Source organism: Octopus sinensis, linkage group LG11 (genome assembly GCF_006345805.1).
Source record: "Octopus sinensis linkage group LG11, ASM634580v1, whole genome shotgun sequence".
Classification (NCBI taxonomy): Eukaryota; Metazoa; Mollusca; class Cephalopoda; order Octopoda; family Octopodidae; genus Octopus; species Octopus sinensis.
Genome location: NC_043007.1, coordinates 71,619,423 through 71,637,071, shown reverse-complemented (window position 1 = coordinate 71,637,071; position 17,649 = coordinate 71,619,423). Strand labels below are relative to the sequence as shown.

At 35.3% G+C, this 17,649-nt stretch overlaps 2 protein-coding genes across 8 annotated transcripts in view; one reads left to right on the top strand and one right to left on the bottom strand.

The window, feature by feature from the left end:
* The window catches only part of LOC115217075 (putative transcription factor p65 homolog), a 60,018-nt gene extending 51,895 nt beyond the window's left edge, over positions 1-8,123 (bottom strand). The window contains exon 1 of the mRNA XM_029786663.2: positions 8,002-8,123. Coding sequence (XP_029642523.1) covers positions 8,002-8,020 — 19 coding nt within the window. The 5' untranslated portion in view covers positions 8,021-8,123. The remainder of the gene's footprint in view (positions 1-8,001) is intronic.
* Positions 1-17,649, top strand: part of LOC115217076 (carboxypeptidase Q) — an 83,660-nt gene that overhangs the window by 24,547 nt on the left and 41,464 nt on the right. For 2 of the 7 annotated variants that reach the window (XM_036507687.1, XM_036507683.1), the window contains exon 2: positions 15,722-15,812. In XM_036507687.1, the coding sequence (XP_036363580.1) occupies positions 15,785-15,812 (28 nt within the window). In that variant the 5' untranslated portion in view covers positions 15,722-15,784. Of the gene's footprint in view, positions 1-8,188; positions 8,286-8,749; positions 9,262-15,714; positions 15,813-17,649 lie in introns of those variants that run through there. The other 5 variants (XM_036507686.1, XM_036507688.1, XM_029786665.2 and 2 more) reach the window with 5 other exon arrangements.

The following is a 17,649-nucleotide window of genomic DNA, read 5'->3' as shown; positions in this document are numbered from 1 at the left end:
CTGTACATAACTTGTACAGCCTTCATTAACCACTCATCTATCCCTTGTTTCTGCATTGACTACCAGATAGGAGATCATGGAACCCTGTCAAAGGCTTTCTCCATGTCAATGAAAGCCAAGTACAGAGATTTATCTTTGGCTAGGAATTTCTCTTGTAGCTGTCTTACCAGAAATATAGCATCAGTAGTGTTTCTCCCTGGCACAAACCCAAACTGCATTTCATCTAAACTAACTCACTTCCTGATTAATTGGGCTATGACCCTCTCAGTGACTTTCATCACCTGATCCAACAGTTTGATACCTCTGTAATTATTCCTATCTAATGTGTCACCTTTTCCTTTGCAGCAGTTGATTATGGTGCTGCTGCACCAGTCATTGGGTATGACTCCTTCATGTATCACCTGGTTGACTATAGAGGTGACAAACCCTACACCACCAGATATTTTAAGCATCTCTGCAGTGATTCCTGAAGGGCCGGGGAAATTCTCTGTCTTCATACCCTTAATTGCTTTATCTACCAAAGTACCGTCAATTCGGCAGACTCTCTTTCTCCCATTCATTCTCTTCATTTAGCAACTTTTCTTAGTGGCATATCAAGTCTCTCTTTGCAGCATCACTAAATGCAAGTGAACCATCATGTCTGTTGACTGTAAACAGCCTCGCTATCAATACAAGTGGTGTTGAATGTTTGTAGTCAACTGTGAAAGCATGTCCAAGTTACTTCACATGTCTTGACACATTAAACAATTTCTGTAAAACAAAAAAGGCTTATTACTATGCCTGGGCTACTATTTGTATGATAGGTTGGGTGTCTATTACCTTGCTTGGAAACAGGTGAGAGTTGGTGACAGGAAGAGTATCAGGACACAGAAAATCTGCCTCAATGACTCCAGTATGACCCAAGCAAACATGGAAAAGAGGACGTTAAATGATGAAGATCATATATATCATCATCATCATCATTTACTATCTGCCTTCCATGCTGGCATGGGTGGAATGGTTTACCAGGAGCTGGCCAGGCAGAAGCCTGCATCAGTCTTCTGTAACTGTTTTGGCAGGATTTTTACAGCTGGATGCCCTTCAAATCACCAACTATTTTACAGTGTGGACTGGATGTTTTTTAAGTGGCACCTGTACTGACAGGGTCATCAAGTAACTTGCAAGACAAAAATCATTTTTGAAGAGAGAGGGCATTGAAGGAGATGATCTTGTATCAGATGATTAAAGGCTTATAGTGAGACAGAGAGACTGAAACAGGTGTCTTGCTGTAGGGAAGTGCAAGGTTACCTGGAGAGAGAGAGAGAGAGAGAAAGAGAGAGATCAAGAATGAAGACAGAAACAGGTGTGCTGCTGCAAGGAGATACATGGTTACCCAACCTGAGGGAAGTGCAGGAGAAGGAGAGAGAGAAAGAAAGTGAGACATAGATGGTGGCAAAGTGCCGGGTATACTCACAACAGACAGGGATCAGAATATAAATGGGATGGTTAAGTAAAGAAAGAGGGAGATATAGATGGTGGCATGTGCCAGGGCATACCCTTGAGGTTCGAAGGTTGTAATATGTGGCAAGATATTGCAAAAGGTACAGGATTAGAGTGTGCGGAGGGATGGGGAAGTGAGTGGGGGAAAACCTGGGTATATATAGAGTGTGGAGGGGGACAGTGAATAGTATTTCTTAGTATAGAACGGTCAATACTGTGATGAATTTCTTGTGCTTTGCTATTCCACCTCACTTTCTGTTTCTCATTGAAAATTTTTGCTCTTCCAAGTCTTTTTCTTCCTTTCTCTCTCCCTCTCACTCTCTATTGTTATCTATTCCACTTTTCTCTTGTGCTCTCTCTCTCATTATTTCTAGTATGTGCATACTTTATATCAACCAATTTTGATTCATTTAAATTTGGATCCAAATTTTAAGAATGCAAGTTCAAATCATAGTTACAAACAAATATATTTATTTTAGGCTAAAATTTGCCTTGAATTTTCATTCCAATAAACTGATATAGTACAATATTTAATTTACCCTCTCGCAGAATAAGAAGGGCCACCACATGCATACATGTTGATCTGGTTAACAAACAAGATTCACTCCAAGGAAATTGACTCCATTATACATGTTGAGCTACAACATTCTTGCTAGGAGAAAGAGCTCTTCATTACTGTTAAAAGCCAGATGGTGCATGGTCCTTGAGGTAATATCAGCAAGAATTCACATTGCATAGAAGACAACAAATGCATCAAACAGTTTCCTTAGAGACCCAAATGGCTAAAGTAGTTCCTCTTAGAAAGGAACAATAAAGAACTGAAGCTACTAAATCTTGGCTGGACAATATGATATTATTTTCTCATATAAGCACAAGGCTTGAAATTTGGGAGAGGGTGATAGTCTATTACATCAACTCAAGTACTCAACTGATACTTATTTTACCAACCCTGAAAGGATGAAGGCAAAGTTGACCTCTGTAGAACTTGAACTCAGACGGATTAAATGCCACTAAGCATTTTGGCTGGTGTGCTAACAATTCTGCCTTAAACTGGACAGTAAGATATTGACAACAGATGAATAACTAAAAATGTAATGCATACAGTGTTAACTGCTGCAAGACAATAAAGTTCATCTGTCTGCAAATATGACATCATAGCATCTATCATTGCAATGTTTTCTCAGATGATTCAAAACAGTTGCAATGAAGTTACCCAATTCCAGCAAGGACACTGAATCAATTGCAACGAGGCATGAATGAGTCTGTCTTGACTTTTTCATCCTCCCCATTCATGAAGATAATGCAGCACTCTACAACTTGCTGTCCTCTTGGAAAATTACCAATTGGTTTATTTCACTCCAACAACTGCAAACACATAATCCAAGGGAATTTCAGCCCTTGTCAAGATGGACTGTCATTATGATCCTTGAAATATTCCATATATGGTAGGTTATCATCCTACTATACTTGGAATGACAAGCAATGGAGATGAAGAAAGCAAGGCACTACTAATAAAAGCCAACCTAACAATAAATTTTGACAGTGTCATTGGAAGACAGTTTATCGTACATGCCATCATTCAACATTAATGTTCCTTTTTACAACTTCTCCTGAGAATAATGCATTCAAATTCATTTCAAGATCTTCATATAGTAAATGAGGAAGTTTGTACCACCTACATTCCTCATACTTCCATTACAAGAAAATGATGCCTAGTTGGCTGCAATTTAATCAGAGGAATCTTTTAGCACTACTGTTAAAATGCAGTCAACAATCCAACCCATTTTAGCATTGGTTCAGCACCATGATGACCTTGCCAAGATTTCAAGTATCAAACTCAACAGATAGACTCTGGTATAGAAACAGGGAATACATAGATAATATCTACAATACAGTGTTCATTATTAAGCTCAAGGATACAAATGGCTAAGAAATTAGAAAATACAGCCTTCTTTAATCTAAATACACTGAAGTCAAGAATCAGGCAATAAAATCTCTGAACAAGGTATCATATAATGTTGACATGTCAATAGCAAATGCAAATGATAATGAAACTTAAAACACACCAGAAAGTAGACTATTCTGAGATTTTTGGCAAAATTCAACAATAAGAAACTAGAGTTTGCTTTCTTGGTATTTATATTTATATTTCCAATATATTTCCCTCACAGTCTTTCAGGGCAATGCCTTTTCTGTTTTGTCTGCTGGAGCCATGAGAAACGTTTCTATATTGTGAGAGGAAAGATTTTTCAAAATTAATTCAAATAAAGGCACAGGCATGGCTGTGTGGTAAGAAGCTCACTTCCCAACCTCAAGGTTCTGGGGTCAGTCGCACTGCGTGGCACCTTGACAAGTGTCTGCTACTATAGTCTCTGGCTGACCAATGCCTTGTGAGTGGATTTGGTAGATCAAAACTGAAAGAAGCCTATTTTATATATATATTTATGTGTGTGTTTTTATGTCTGTGTTTGTCCCCCCATCATTGCTTGACAACTGATGTTGGTGTTTTTATGTCCATGTAACTTGGTAGTTTGGCAAAAGAGACTGATAGAACAAGAACTGGGCTCATAAAGAATAAGTCCGGGGGGGGGGCGATTTCTTCAACTAAAAAGGACCCTTTTAAGGCAGTACTCCAGCATGGCCATGGTCAAATGACTGAAACAAGTAAAAGAATAAAGGCAGTATATGTCATTTCTATGAATTTCCTCTAAACATTGGTTATAACAGAGGTCAACATCGATGGCAACAAACTTAGCAGAAACAGAATATTTTTACCAAACATTGACCTCAATGATCTTATGACTGCTGATCACTCTCTCACCAATTAGTACATTTTCATAGTCACTACTTTCCTCAATGTACCTTTATGATGGAACTACAAAGACATTCCAGACCATCTAATGCATACCAAAATCCATCAACATAAAGGGAGGGCTACTGCAGTTGTTTCTTCAAGTATTGCTACTACAATCCTTCCTGGCTGCTGTACAACATATTCTGCTTTCAAACTCCCATAAGGCTTAGGCACAAATGATGTACCCACTCACAAGAACACTTAAATGATGCTAAATTATTGTCTGAGAAAAATGTATAATTGCTCACAAGAGAACCCAGAAGTTCCCTGGACAGACCATTGCAGGACAATGGATCTGAAATGGGATAAGTAGCAGTAGTATTACTAGGTGACTTCTATCAGAACCTGTCAGTGGTCTAAAACAGAATAAAAATTGATGAAATCCATGTTTGTTTTCAATCATGATCACTTTGAACCAATGTTAAAATCGTCAAATTTATATGCAAACATAAAAGTCAATCATTTTAAGAACAGCTGAGAGGTCATTTTGCAAAAAATTTGTTACTTGTCGAGGAGGGAAAATTTCTTCTTATTAGTAATGGCAATATGAACCCACCTCCTATAAATGCAATGGTGAAGATAATAGATAAATTGATATTGAAGGTATTCTTCAACATGCAACAACATTAACTCACAAGTGATGGAGCAAAAAAATAATGTTTGGATGCCGCAGCAGGAACTTCTAGGAAACAGTCTTCTTGCAACAGATACTGTTTGGGATCAGGAAGATATAGTTAATTTTAAGGCTGAAACTTTTAATCCATTGGAACTTCTAAGTTTCCTGCCCAACAAATTTCAGTTATCAAAAATAAAAAAAAATCCCAAATAATGCTGCAGCTAAGGTTCCATGTTGGCACAGAACAGCTATTAAGAAACTTATGCTAAATGTCAGTAAGACTACTAATTTTCACTGGGAGATGTGGCATGTTGATTTAGGTGATTTCAGTTTCTGACTTAACCATGTCAGATAACAAATCTCAAAGGAAAACACTAACAGTTGCTGGGCTGTATTTTTAGTAATAAATGACTAGACTACAGTCTACTCCTGACATACTTATGCCATCGCTTTTTGGACTTTTGAAAATTTAGGCAGCAAGAATGAAGCAGAAGATGGACGGGATGGGCTGAAATGAGCTGTTGATTTGAATTTGTTTAAGATGAATGACAGCTTGCCAGGTTGAAGCCCACACACTATGGTTCCAGGTTCTTGTGTGACATGCTAAGTCAAACAAGGAGTTGCACCAATCTGCCAAGAATACAGACATTTGGATTTCAACTCTGAAGTTATAGGTCCCAATCTATGAAGCCTTGCTTTCCTCGGTCAAACCGACTAGCAGGGTGATTTTTAGTCAAAGTTGCTCTTCTGCTAGCCTAGCCTATTAGTGGCATTGGGGTGTTGATGAGTGACCTTCCTCTGCTGGGTTCATTATTTGCCCATACCAGGTGTTACCAACCTGGGTCAGGATGAACCTTGGAACAACGGCAATTAAGAGGGTATTCCACACTCCTCAGAACATCCAATCTTCCGATCAGAGGCTTTTCTGTCAAATGTGGTTTATCATCATACTCAGAACACTGAGTAATAAATAGTGCTTTCTAATGGCTAACTTTACATATGATATTCAAGTGTTGGAAGACCCCCAAATATTTTTCTTTGTGCCCCCTGTAGATAAAACTAAAAATACTGAATATCCTGAGGTGCTGGTATGAAAATGTTCGGAATTATTAAAGCCACGATGGGTACAGATCTATTTTTATATACGCTAGGGTTTGTTCCATATCTTAATGTCATTTCTTAATCACTGCATGTATTACATACAGTTCCAGTATTTGAAATGTGTGGGTTTCTCTGAGCACCCTCGTTTCCGCACATTATTACAATGATTTTAATTATAAATAGATAGGTTACACCGGCTAATATTCACGTTCCTCCACATTTTCCAACTTATTTTACGAATTAAAGAATTTCAAGAATAAAATAAAATAATCTTCTGTAGCAGTTTTAAATGAAAATAAAATTATCTTCGCATTCACTTTATTTAACACGTTTAAGTTATATATATTTCGTTATAGTATAGATGCTATTTACACACTGAAATTACGAGATATACAATTAATATTGATCACCTTAGCAGGACACCGGACTATTAAACGTGCATTGAAAATAATTTTGTTCTTTAAATCACTGATAACCATTTTAAAATGCAATAGTGTTCTATTAATACAATCCTAGGTTATTTCTAGCAACCTTTTACCCTGGGCAACGTCAGGTATACAGCCAAAGGCAGAATTAAAGAATGCGCAATTCACCCATTTTCGGCGTAACCTTAACCCTAAACATCAGGTGTGCGTATTCTTTACCTTCGCCGAGCAGGGAATATGTAAATATTATGTACATGTGTCACAAGAAAAATACATCTTGTAATTATTAAAGACGAAAACAAAGCATTGTTTCCTACTGGAACGGTAGTATGAATTCAGATGACAAAATTACAACAGTTCACTTAATTTACTGAACCTTAAAGGAAATTATATGTTTTGCGTTTCCGGTTTTTGTGTATGTGCGTGTCTAAATTCTCTTAAAATCAGATCTGCTTCCCATGGCTTCATCCAAAATCGATCAAATATATTGTGGTCACTTTAATCGATAATACTTCCTCCCTATAAAAGCAGCTGTCAAAAGTAATTATTATTTATTCACAGATGGGTCGATATATTAGCAGAATCGGTAATGTCAAATAAAATGTCTTGCAGCATTTAGCTACGACTCTTTACATTCCGAATTTAAGTCCCGTCAAGGTCAACTTAGCCTTTCATCTTTTCGGGCTCGATGAAATAAAGTATCCTCCAATTACTGCCATCAATTTAATCGGCGAACTCTTCCTCCGAAATCTGTGGCCTTATGCGTAGATCAGACATCATTATGACACACGTTAGTTTCAGTATTATAAAGAGATGTTCTTTTCTCGTTTATATATAGGCACTTTTTAACGAAAGTGGAAAGAATAGGTGATCGACATAACTACTGCATCTATTATTTTAGAGTATCAAATAGTTAATTCATCGGTTATTAATAGGGTTGAAGTAGTTATAACAACGTAAAACATGACACTTAAGTCTAACTTCAAGACAAACGACACCTGGTAAAGCTAATTAGAATGTGTAAACACATACACAAACAGATGCTTTGGGTGGTTTATGACTACTTGATCGCTAATATTTTAGGTAAAATTATATTTTAAATAATAATCATAGATCGCTCGAAATGAAAATAAAATAAACGTATAGAGATAACATAAACGAAAACATCAATATGAAAATAACACGAAACCGGAAATCGAAAACCCTGTCTGCTCGAAAATGAGATTTCTTGACATTGAATTTAGTGCGAAATAATTGATAAAACAACATCATGTAATTGATAAATCATCTATGAAGGTTTTAAATTTGATAACAGAATATATATAATTGTATCCTATATGTAGTTAATTGGAGTGTAATGATTGATCATGAAACCGAAATGTTACACAGAGATCGAAATATATTATGAGCAAAGAACAACTTGATACTGAAAAGAAAAAACGTATTTAAGTATTAATACGAGATAATTTAATTCGTAGTTGAACATTAATATTGCTAATATTTACATTTATTAAGAAGGCACTTACTGACAGAGATATTATCCATGACTGGTTCGTATAGCTTTTCCAATATAAAGCTAATGAAGAATCGCCTCAATTGAAAAATATGAAATGTAAATCCCAATTACTGTTTAAAATAAGTTACTCATTTAAAACAAAAATGTGATCCACCAATGAATTATTTAAGTACTTCGAGTAAAATACGGATACGATATTCCTGGAAAGTACTTTCCCTTCTGCTCATTACGAGAGTGTTTCTTACGTTTGATTGGCCAATATTAATCACATGAACATGACGTAACACCAATAACGTTAGCCATTGTTTTTGTTACCTTTTCGATTTCCCCTATGTCAGTGTTGTCTACCTTTCTGCTTCCTTAATTCTTCACCTCTCTGTCACCCTTTCTCTTTATCTCTACCACATAAAACGTCACACATCAACCCTTTACCACGTCACCTTTAAACGAAATTATTATGCTCGCAATCATACATAAATATTAGACAAATTTAGAATACGTCAACAGAAGTGGGGGTGTGGATTTTCCCCGCGCTATTGGCGCTCAAAACTCGGCTGCAGTTGTATAGTTTGTTCGAAAACAAAATTAATTAAAACTCTTAAGTCGTATAGAGAGAAAACACTTCTTTAACTTCTGGATGATGAACTGAAAATCACACACACACATATTCGCATCTATCTATCATCTATATATCTACCTATCTATCTATCTATCTATCATCTATCTTCTATTTGTCTATCTATCTATCTATCTATCTATCTATCTATCATCTATCTGTCTATCTATCTATCTATCTATATATGTATGTATGAGGGTTCAGTAATTGTACTAGTGTTTCGTATGGTCTGTCTAGGTCCTAAAGAGTTATGATCAAAGATGTGTCGCTAGGTATACACTGCTAAGTGTGCCCTTTATTTTCGATAATAGGCTGTGATTTAAGAAAAATGTGGCTGCTATTTCTAGTGATCACATAACGCTTTAGTTTTGTAGATAAGAACATTACGAAGACAATTTATATTGAAATACTCTAGATAAAACAGCTTTAATTGGTGACTAACATTACTTGTTTCATCGGTAAATACAGTAAGGCTGCTTCGGCTGGGTTTCATGCTTTTTTAAATCATACTTCGCGAAGTGTAGCCTCTCTGTAATTTTACCTAAGCGGTAGCTAAGAAATCGATATTTAATAACAAATGTTGGTATGGAAGAAGAGAAACACTGAAAGATTAAATTTGTGTTGGACTTTATGCTCTGACATTTAAAGTGTAATGTAAGTAAAACATATTTAATAATTAGAACATTAAACAGTCAACGTGTTGTGTTTTCTTATAGTTACGATGTCAACACCTCTACTTTTCTATGTGAACCAGTGTATAATATTATGCAATTATTTATACCCCTCTTCCGCCTTTAATTCCTCTTAAGCGGTGAATTGCAGTATCGGCCGGAGTTATCTCCCGTAACAATTAAATTTACTCGACAGATTTGCTCTTCCTTTCTCCACTCCCATCTTTTTCTTACCTACAATTTTAGCTGTCTTTTCTATGCTTCCCTCATTAAACATGTCAATACTAACTTAAATGTCCTTTGATAAGCTGTAAAAATTTCAAGACGCGATCTAAGAGACACTTCATAGAGATGTGGAGTTTGTCTGGAGTTATCTTCCATGTTGCATTCTCTCCGTGGTCCTAAATATATTTTAGCTGCCCAATTTACTGAATAACATTGAATATACTTTCAAATACGTAACTTTCTAATTACCATTTAGGCGCCATCAATGAGCTTTTTCATTTATTCTTGTGTGAGGAGTAGAAACAACTAAAAACCTCCAAAAGTCTTTAAAATATATAAAATAAATTAATTTCTTTCCATTTTTTCTTTTTTTTTTCTGATGAAGGACTAGCATCTGAAAAGTAAAGGACTCTTTCCTTTCCTTTCAAGTGTTATGATAATTACAATTATGTTAAAATCTTTCCCTCTAATTTTGTCATTTTCTTGTTTTTACCTTATATTCACGGATCCTTTCGGTTTGAACTGCAGTTTTTAACATAATTTCTAGGTAACTAAAAAATTTTAAACTTCTTATACTGGTAGAATGTGTTTATAAAATATCTTTTTCTCTTAACTTTATTGAAAAATTTCTATAGTTTGTAAGATATTTGTTGTTTTTTTTTTCTTCAATTTCTGCAATTTCAACCAATCACTAATGTTTATTGAGGTAATAAACATTCTGTGCCGTATGAATATGTCCCTCGTTTAAGAAACAGATTGGGCTTATTTACATTTGTGAAGAAAAAAAGATATCCTTCTCCCCACCCCTAATCCTAACCCTAAAATAGATTGAAATGCAATTGATCGATACTAGGGTCATAATTATGGGTGACAATTTCATATGACACCGCTAGAAAAAACTGCAATTCAAACCAAAAAGATCCAAATTCACTCAACAACAAGTAATCCAAATGAAATACTATAGTAATAAAACTGAAAGTAAATAAAAGTACCTGTAATTGCAGCAAGGAAAAAGAAAACTATCAATTCCGAAATGTTGATGATTTTCCTTTGTCTCGGCATTTACCTTACATTTGTTTTTATTGCAACCACAATTCTTATGGATTTATTAGGGCAAGATGCAAACAGAACACTGAAATTATGTATTCAGTTTCAAGATGAATATATTTTCTGGAGTTAAATAAAGTAGTCGTTGGGAAAAAATCTATAAGATGTCCATCTGCCCATTTAACATCCATTTTCCTATGGTAGCATGAGTGGAGCAGAAATATCATAGAGGAAATAAGAGCATGTCAGAAATATTTATGTGTTTGATGTTTGGAAAGAATAGGGATCTTTTCGGTTTGAACGGCAGTTTTTAACATAATTCCTAGGTAACTAAAAAATTTTAAACTTCGTATACTGGTACAAGGTGTTTATAAAATATCTTTTTCTCTTGGCTTTATTGAGAAAATTCTGTAGTTTGCAAGATATTTGTTGTTTTTTTTCTTCAATTTCTGCAATTTCAACCAATCACTGATGTGTATTGAGGTAAAAAAACATTCTGTGCTGTATGAATATGTCCCTTATTTAAGAAACAGATTGGGTTTATTTACATTTGTGAAGAAAAAAGATACCCTTCCCCCACCCCTAACCCTAACCCTAAAATAGATTGAAATGCAATAGATCGATACTAGGGTCATAATTATGGGTGACAATTTCATATGACACCGCTAGAAAAAACTGCCGTTCAAACCGAAAAGATCCAAGAATAGATAGAATTCTAAGAATCCATCTCAGAAAATGTTTAACTACTTTATATTGTTAATAAACTTTAATCAAGTGCTAAAACAAATATGAATGTGGTCATTTGTATTTAACAACAGGAAGATAAGGAGGACATCCATAAAAAAACTGAAATTTTAATTCAACAAAGTTTTGTTTTCTTCATCTTTTAAAATTTATATTGGACAAGATGGCCCAATAGAGAATGACAAAAAAATAAGGAAAAGTAGTGATTTTGGCATCACTAGTCTTCCATAGTTGATATCCCAATCTCTAAAGAGATCCTTGTCATAGCCAAAATTTTTAATATTTCATCCCATTATGGTGGTGAGCTGGCAGAACCATTAGCATACTTGGCAAAATGTTTGGCAGCATTATGTCTATCTTTATGTTCTGAGTTCAAATTCCACTGAGGTCAATTTTGCCTTTCATCCTTTCAGGGTTGATAAAATAATTACCAGTTGAACACAGGAGTCGATGTGATCAACTTATCCAATCCATCAAAATTGCTGGCCTTGTGCCAAAATGTGAAACCAATATTTCATCTCATTGGCAAAATTCATTTTTTATATGAATTTGCATCCTGAGATGAATCGATCTAACAAGTTTAATTCAGCATAAACCCTCTGTCCTAACAAAAATTTCAACTACTTTGTTAACACTATTCTTTACATAACCGAAAGAAACCTATTAGGAAAGAACATTTCAACACTTATTATAAAAACTATCAGATCAAAGTGCCTTGATGAATAATATATTTTCATTTGAATAAAATGTTATTCTCCACATAATCTTTTCTATCAATTTCTCATTTGGATTCTCCTCCAACACATTGTGAATTCTTCCACCACTCAACAATAAGAAACTTTAAAACCTTCTTATTCTGTTAAATAAGAAAAGTTTCTTTTCATAAAGTAATGTTTAGAAAACAACAGTTAAGTTCAGTTCACATTTGCATGTGGAAACACCTCTGTGTTGTCTGACAGGGAGATTAAACAAGTGAAAGGGTGTGTGTCAATGTGCTGTTTGTTGGCTGGTCACTGCAGGAAGTGGGAGAGAAATAAAAAGAGAATGTATGCACATGTTAAAATACATTTGCTCAGAGATCAACCATGAGCTAGAGCCAACTAGCTTTTCTTTCTGATTAATTTCCAAAAATAGCTTCCTTATATAATATACATTGGGCTGCAGGGAAGAAGTGGCTAGGAAATTTCTGAGTATACTGACTGATATTTTATAGCCAATGAAAATAGTCAAGCTCCCTTTGTTAGATCTGCTCATTTTGGCACACATTTACATTCAGTCAATGGGATCTTGTTTTATAGATTCAGCTATAGCTACAAATGATGGCCAAATATACTGAAAACCAATGTATTAACATAACTGTGTAAGTGAAAGACCAAAACAAACGATTATGGAAGACTAGAAATGGCAAAAATAACAAGTAACTTGCCCATTGAAAACAGCTGCAAAAAGGGGAAAGAGACAGGAAGAAATGTTGAGGTATCACTTCTGATTTAAGAGAAGGAATAGACTGCGTGAGATTGGTGTTCTTATGCTGAGTTTGGAAAGCTGAGGATTATTGCATTGTGAGAAATTCATAAGAAAGTAATACATTCTGCAGAATGGGTTGAGGTGGTGGGGTGGGATCTGTAAATTAATGACTGCATTACTACTTCCTGGCTGTTCATGTCTCAACAAGATTTGTATTAAACTGATGACGAAATGAAAGAGAACTCAAAAACATATGGTTTCTGGGGAGATATTTTTGGCTAAGAAGTATGTGAACCAAAGGCTATCTATAGTACATTATGAAGTACATTGTAAACTACATGGCAAAGCTCAAGTTATTTATACATGACAAAGTACATGATTAAGCTAAAGTTATTTACAATGTTCCTAATGTTTTTATCAACCTGTAGTATGCAAACTTGTCAGTTGAAACTTCTTGGTAACCAGAACTAACCCCTTGCCCAAACATCTTCAGATAAAAAAAATCATATCAAATAGTGCTGTTGGCACTGTATGCTCAAGTATTTGTTATATATCTTTTGTTGTCAACCACCCACTGGACACCAACTCCAGGCTAATCTGAAATCCTGGATACTATCAGATTTTGCTACCACATGGTGGACCTTTTCAACCTTTCTAAGTGATTTACTATCTCAACACCACCCAAGCTCAACACGCCATGCTTTTACAACTCCACTGCTACAATAATACTGTAATCAAAGCAGCTGGCCTCATCATCATCTCTGTTAGCAATTGCCCCGTCACACTTCCAAATGGCTTGATAGAATTTTCCTATTCATTGTTTCTTTCCTCCCCCTCCCCCTCCATCTATGTCACTAATCCTGTAATTTGCCTTTTCAACTCCTCCCTCATCCTTGGATCCTCCTTTCTCCAGAACACTTTTAATATTAAATCCTGAAACCCTGTTATCACATACAATTATGGTCTTCTCACCTTCAAATACTTCCTAGACCATTGCACCACTTTTAAACCCAGCACCTTCCTTTCTCTTCAGCTAATCTTCATCCTTTCTAATCTTCATTATCCCATAACTAAATACTCATAGTTGCTGTCAATATTAGACCTCACAGTCTCTGATAAAACTGATTTCAAATTTTGGCACAAGGCTAGCAAATTTGGAGGAGAGAGTAAGCTGGTTACATTGACTCCAGCCCTCCATTATTACATATTTTATCAACCCCAAAAGGATGAAAAACAAAGTCAACATTGGTGGAATTTGAATTCAGAATGTTAAGACAGACAAAATGCCGCAAAGTATTTATTCCACTAAGTATTTTCTACCAGCTCACTGCCCTAATATTGAGTTTAACCCTTTAGTGTTTAAACTGGCCATATCAGGCCAAAATTGCCTTCCTGTTTTATGCTCAAACTAGCCAGCTCTGACCTCTCACACCTACCCTACAAAGTCATTCTAAAAATAAACAGGGTCATCATCGAAATATCAGAGTTACAAGATGCTGTACAATTAATTTAAAACAATGTAATTAAATAGGCTTTACATTTGACAGAGTAATCTGAATGCTAAAGGGTTAAAAATTCTTTTGGTAGAAAGGGTTGATAGCTACCTGAGGGACAATCTCTGGTAATATTACCTGGTAATACTTTGGACTTAATACAGTGAAATCTGCGTCTTAAAGATTAACCTTTGTCTTTGGGGGTCAGAAAATACTTATCAACTGCTGACCCTCTAAAAAGGTTAAGAGAGATCTTCAATGGAGTACTACTCACACATTTGGAATGATGCTGTTACTACACGCACACACACATCGTAGATGTATCCAAAAGATGGTTATCTAATGTAATTGGCAAAGACTCATTCACAAACACGACAATCTCTTACAAATGTCTATGCTGTTTCCTGCTGCTGCCCATCCCAGTGTGTATTACATCTCCAGTTGCCTGTAATCTCTCAAACCATCTGGCTTAAAGCCTCCTTCCATAATGACTCATCTCATTTATCTCTTCTCTTCTTCATGTCACTCTTTCTCTGCCTCTGTTTATGAACATTTCCCCCTCATCTATATCAAAGTAAAAAAAAAAAGTGTATGTATGTGTATTTGCCACTATGACCTTCAGGTTGACAGCTGAAGGTCTTGTTATGTCCATCTTATTTTTATCCTTGACCAGTGACATAGTTAGAGAGTGTGCCACTCCCATAACAGTGTCTTTGCCCTCCCCCTCCCTCAATTGCTCCTTTTAACTGCACCCCTAACTGTTCCCTTAACTGCCCACTAACTCCTCCCACCAACTGATCCCCTAACTTCCCCCACTTACTCCTAACTGCTCCCACTTACACCTCACTGCCCCCATTCCCTCCTCACTACCCCACCAGCTTCCATCCTCACTGCCCTTCTCACTGTTCCCAGCTATACTACTATCTATGATTTAGGTTTCCATTGTTCTCTGTGCTTATTCATTTATTTTCTATAATTTTAATATCCAGTTTTTCCATTTTAATTCTTATTTGTTTCTTCTTTTATTTCCTTTAACATGTAGACATTTGTCAGAACATGGAACAAACCACAAAGTATCTCTTCATGTCCTCAAAATTTTATCCAATAAAAGATTGTCCAGTTAATTTGACAACTTCCACTCAAAACCCTCACCCATTTTTCAATGTATAGACAGACAACCCCATTCTTATGTCAGCCCCTGTTTCTTCTCTTATTCCATTCCACATTCAGTTTTCCTTTCTCTAGCTCTAATTTCCAATCATCATTGTTATAAATTTTAAGATGCAAAACACTAAATACAACATTAAAGATAATTGATAATGGTAATGACAAAAATAATTTTGTTGTTATCATTAACAATTTACCTTTTGACAAGCTTAACTGATAAAGCATACATCAAATAGACTCCAATAAAATAATGTTGTGTCATAGTGACATGCTAATTGTTGTCCTCTTTTTAATCGACAGTCATTACCAACTATTTCTCAAAGAAACATTCAACACTGCTACAGGAGAGAATCTTCATTTGCAATGCAGAAACAGTGGAAAATACTTATTTGTAAGTAATATTTTTCCAGCATTATTACTTTATACATACTGTATGGCACATTGGGCAAATGTCTTCTACTATGGCTTCAGGCTGACCAAAGCCTTCTGAGTGGATTTTGTAGACTGGAACTGAAAGTTGCCCATTACGTATATATATATATATATATATAATATATATATATATAATATATATATATATATACAATATATATATATATATATCGTATATATATATGGATCTTTTCGGTTTGAACGGCAGTTTTTTCTAACGGTGTCATATGAAATTGTTACCCATAATTATGACCCTAGTATCGATCTATTGCATTTCAATCTGTTTTAGGGTTAGAGTTAGAGATAGTTAGGGTTAGGGGTGGAGGGAAGGGTATCTTTTTTTCTTCAGAAAAGTAAATAAACCCAATCTGTTTCTTAAACGAGGGACATATTCATACAGCACAGAATGTTTTCACCTCAATAGATATCATTGATTGGTTGAAATTGCAGAAATTGAAGAAAAAAACCAACAAATATCTTACAAACTATAGAATTTTCTCAATAAAGCCAAGAGAAAAAGATGTTTTATAAACACATTCTACCAGTATACGAAGTTTAACAGTGTTTAGTTATGTGGAAATTATTTTAAAAAACTGCCGGTCAAACCGAAAAGATCCATATATATATATATATATATATACCGGAGTAAACACATAAATGTGAAACAAGGTGGAAAAAAGAGTACTCAAATACCAGTGGTAGAGTAATATGCTTTATTTTAAGCAGCAGAAAATTCAACAAAATCTGTTACTCTGAGTTTCTCGTTGCCGTTCATCAGACAGTTTTTGCTAGAATGGAACTTATATATTAATTCCTTATATATATATATATATATATATATATATATGCATATGCGGGTACAGGACATCACCAACTGTGTAAACAACATAAAGTACAAAAACAAATGTGTTAAATACACAGACACAGAGAACGGCCCTTCATCAGTTGTCGGTTGTCTATCTACTCCTCATTTCAAGCTTTCCATATATGTTTTTTTTATTTTTTATCTTTTTGTCTTTTACTTGTTCCAGTCATTAGACTGCGTCCATGCTGGGGCACTGTTTCGAAGAATTTTTAGCTGAATGAATCGACTCCAGTACTTTTTTTTTTTCTTGAAGCCTGGTACAAAAATTTTATTGATATCTTTGGCTGAACTGCTAAGTTACAGAGTTGTAAACACGCCAACACTGATTGCCAAGCAGTAGTTGGGTCAAACGCACGCACACAACACACACACACACAAAAAACAGTACTGAATGTATTTATGTCTGCTCCAAGCTGTCGGCTACAGTTTTGCATTAAGATAGATGATATTTTGCCTAGACTCATGTCTTGCGTCCGGAAAATTTGTTTGGGCAATTGTCTTTTACTATAGCCTTGGGCTGACCAAAGCCTTGTGAGTGGATTTGGTTGACGTAAACTGAAAGAAGGCCATCGTATATGTATGTGTGTGTTACTATAAGTGTTATGTCCATCTGTCTGTCCGTTTCCGCTTCATGGTCCAACGGCTAGACCAATGGCCACCATGTTTTTCAGGATTATGAAAAGGTAATCAGGAAGGTTTTTAGTGGAAAATATGTGAAAAGGTATGATTATTTAGTAGATATTGGGTTTTGTATTAATAAATCACCTTTGATTTTTTTTGTTAAAATTCCGGTGATAAGGATTAACTCTGGATTTTCATCGTATAGTTCATGGGCTCATCGTAGATATGAAGGGGGTTGCGAGGACGGTTACTAGCGAAAATAAAATGGGAAAAGTGTGTGTCAGTATATAAAGTGTGTGATTACTTAGTA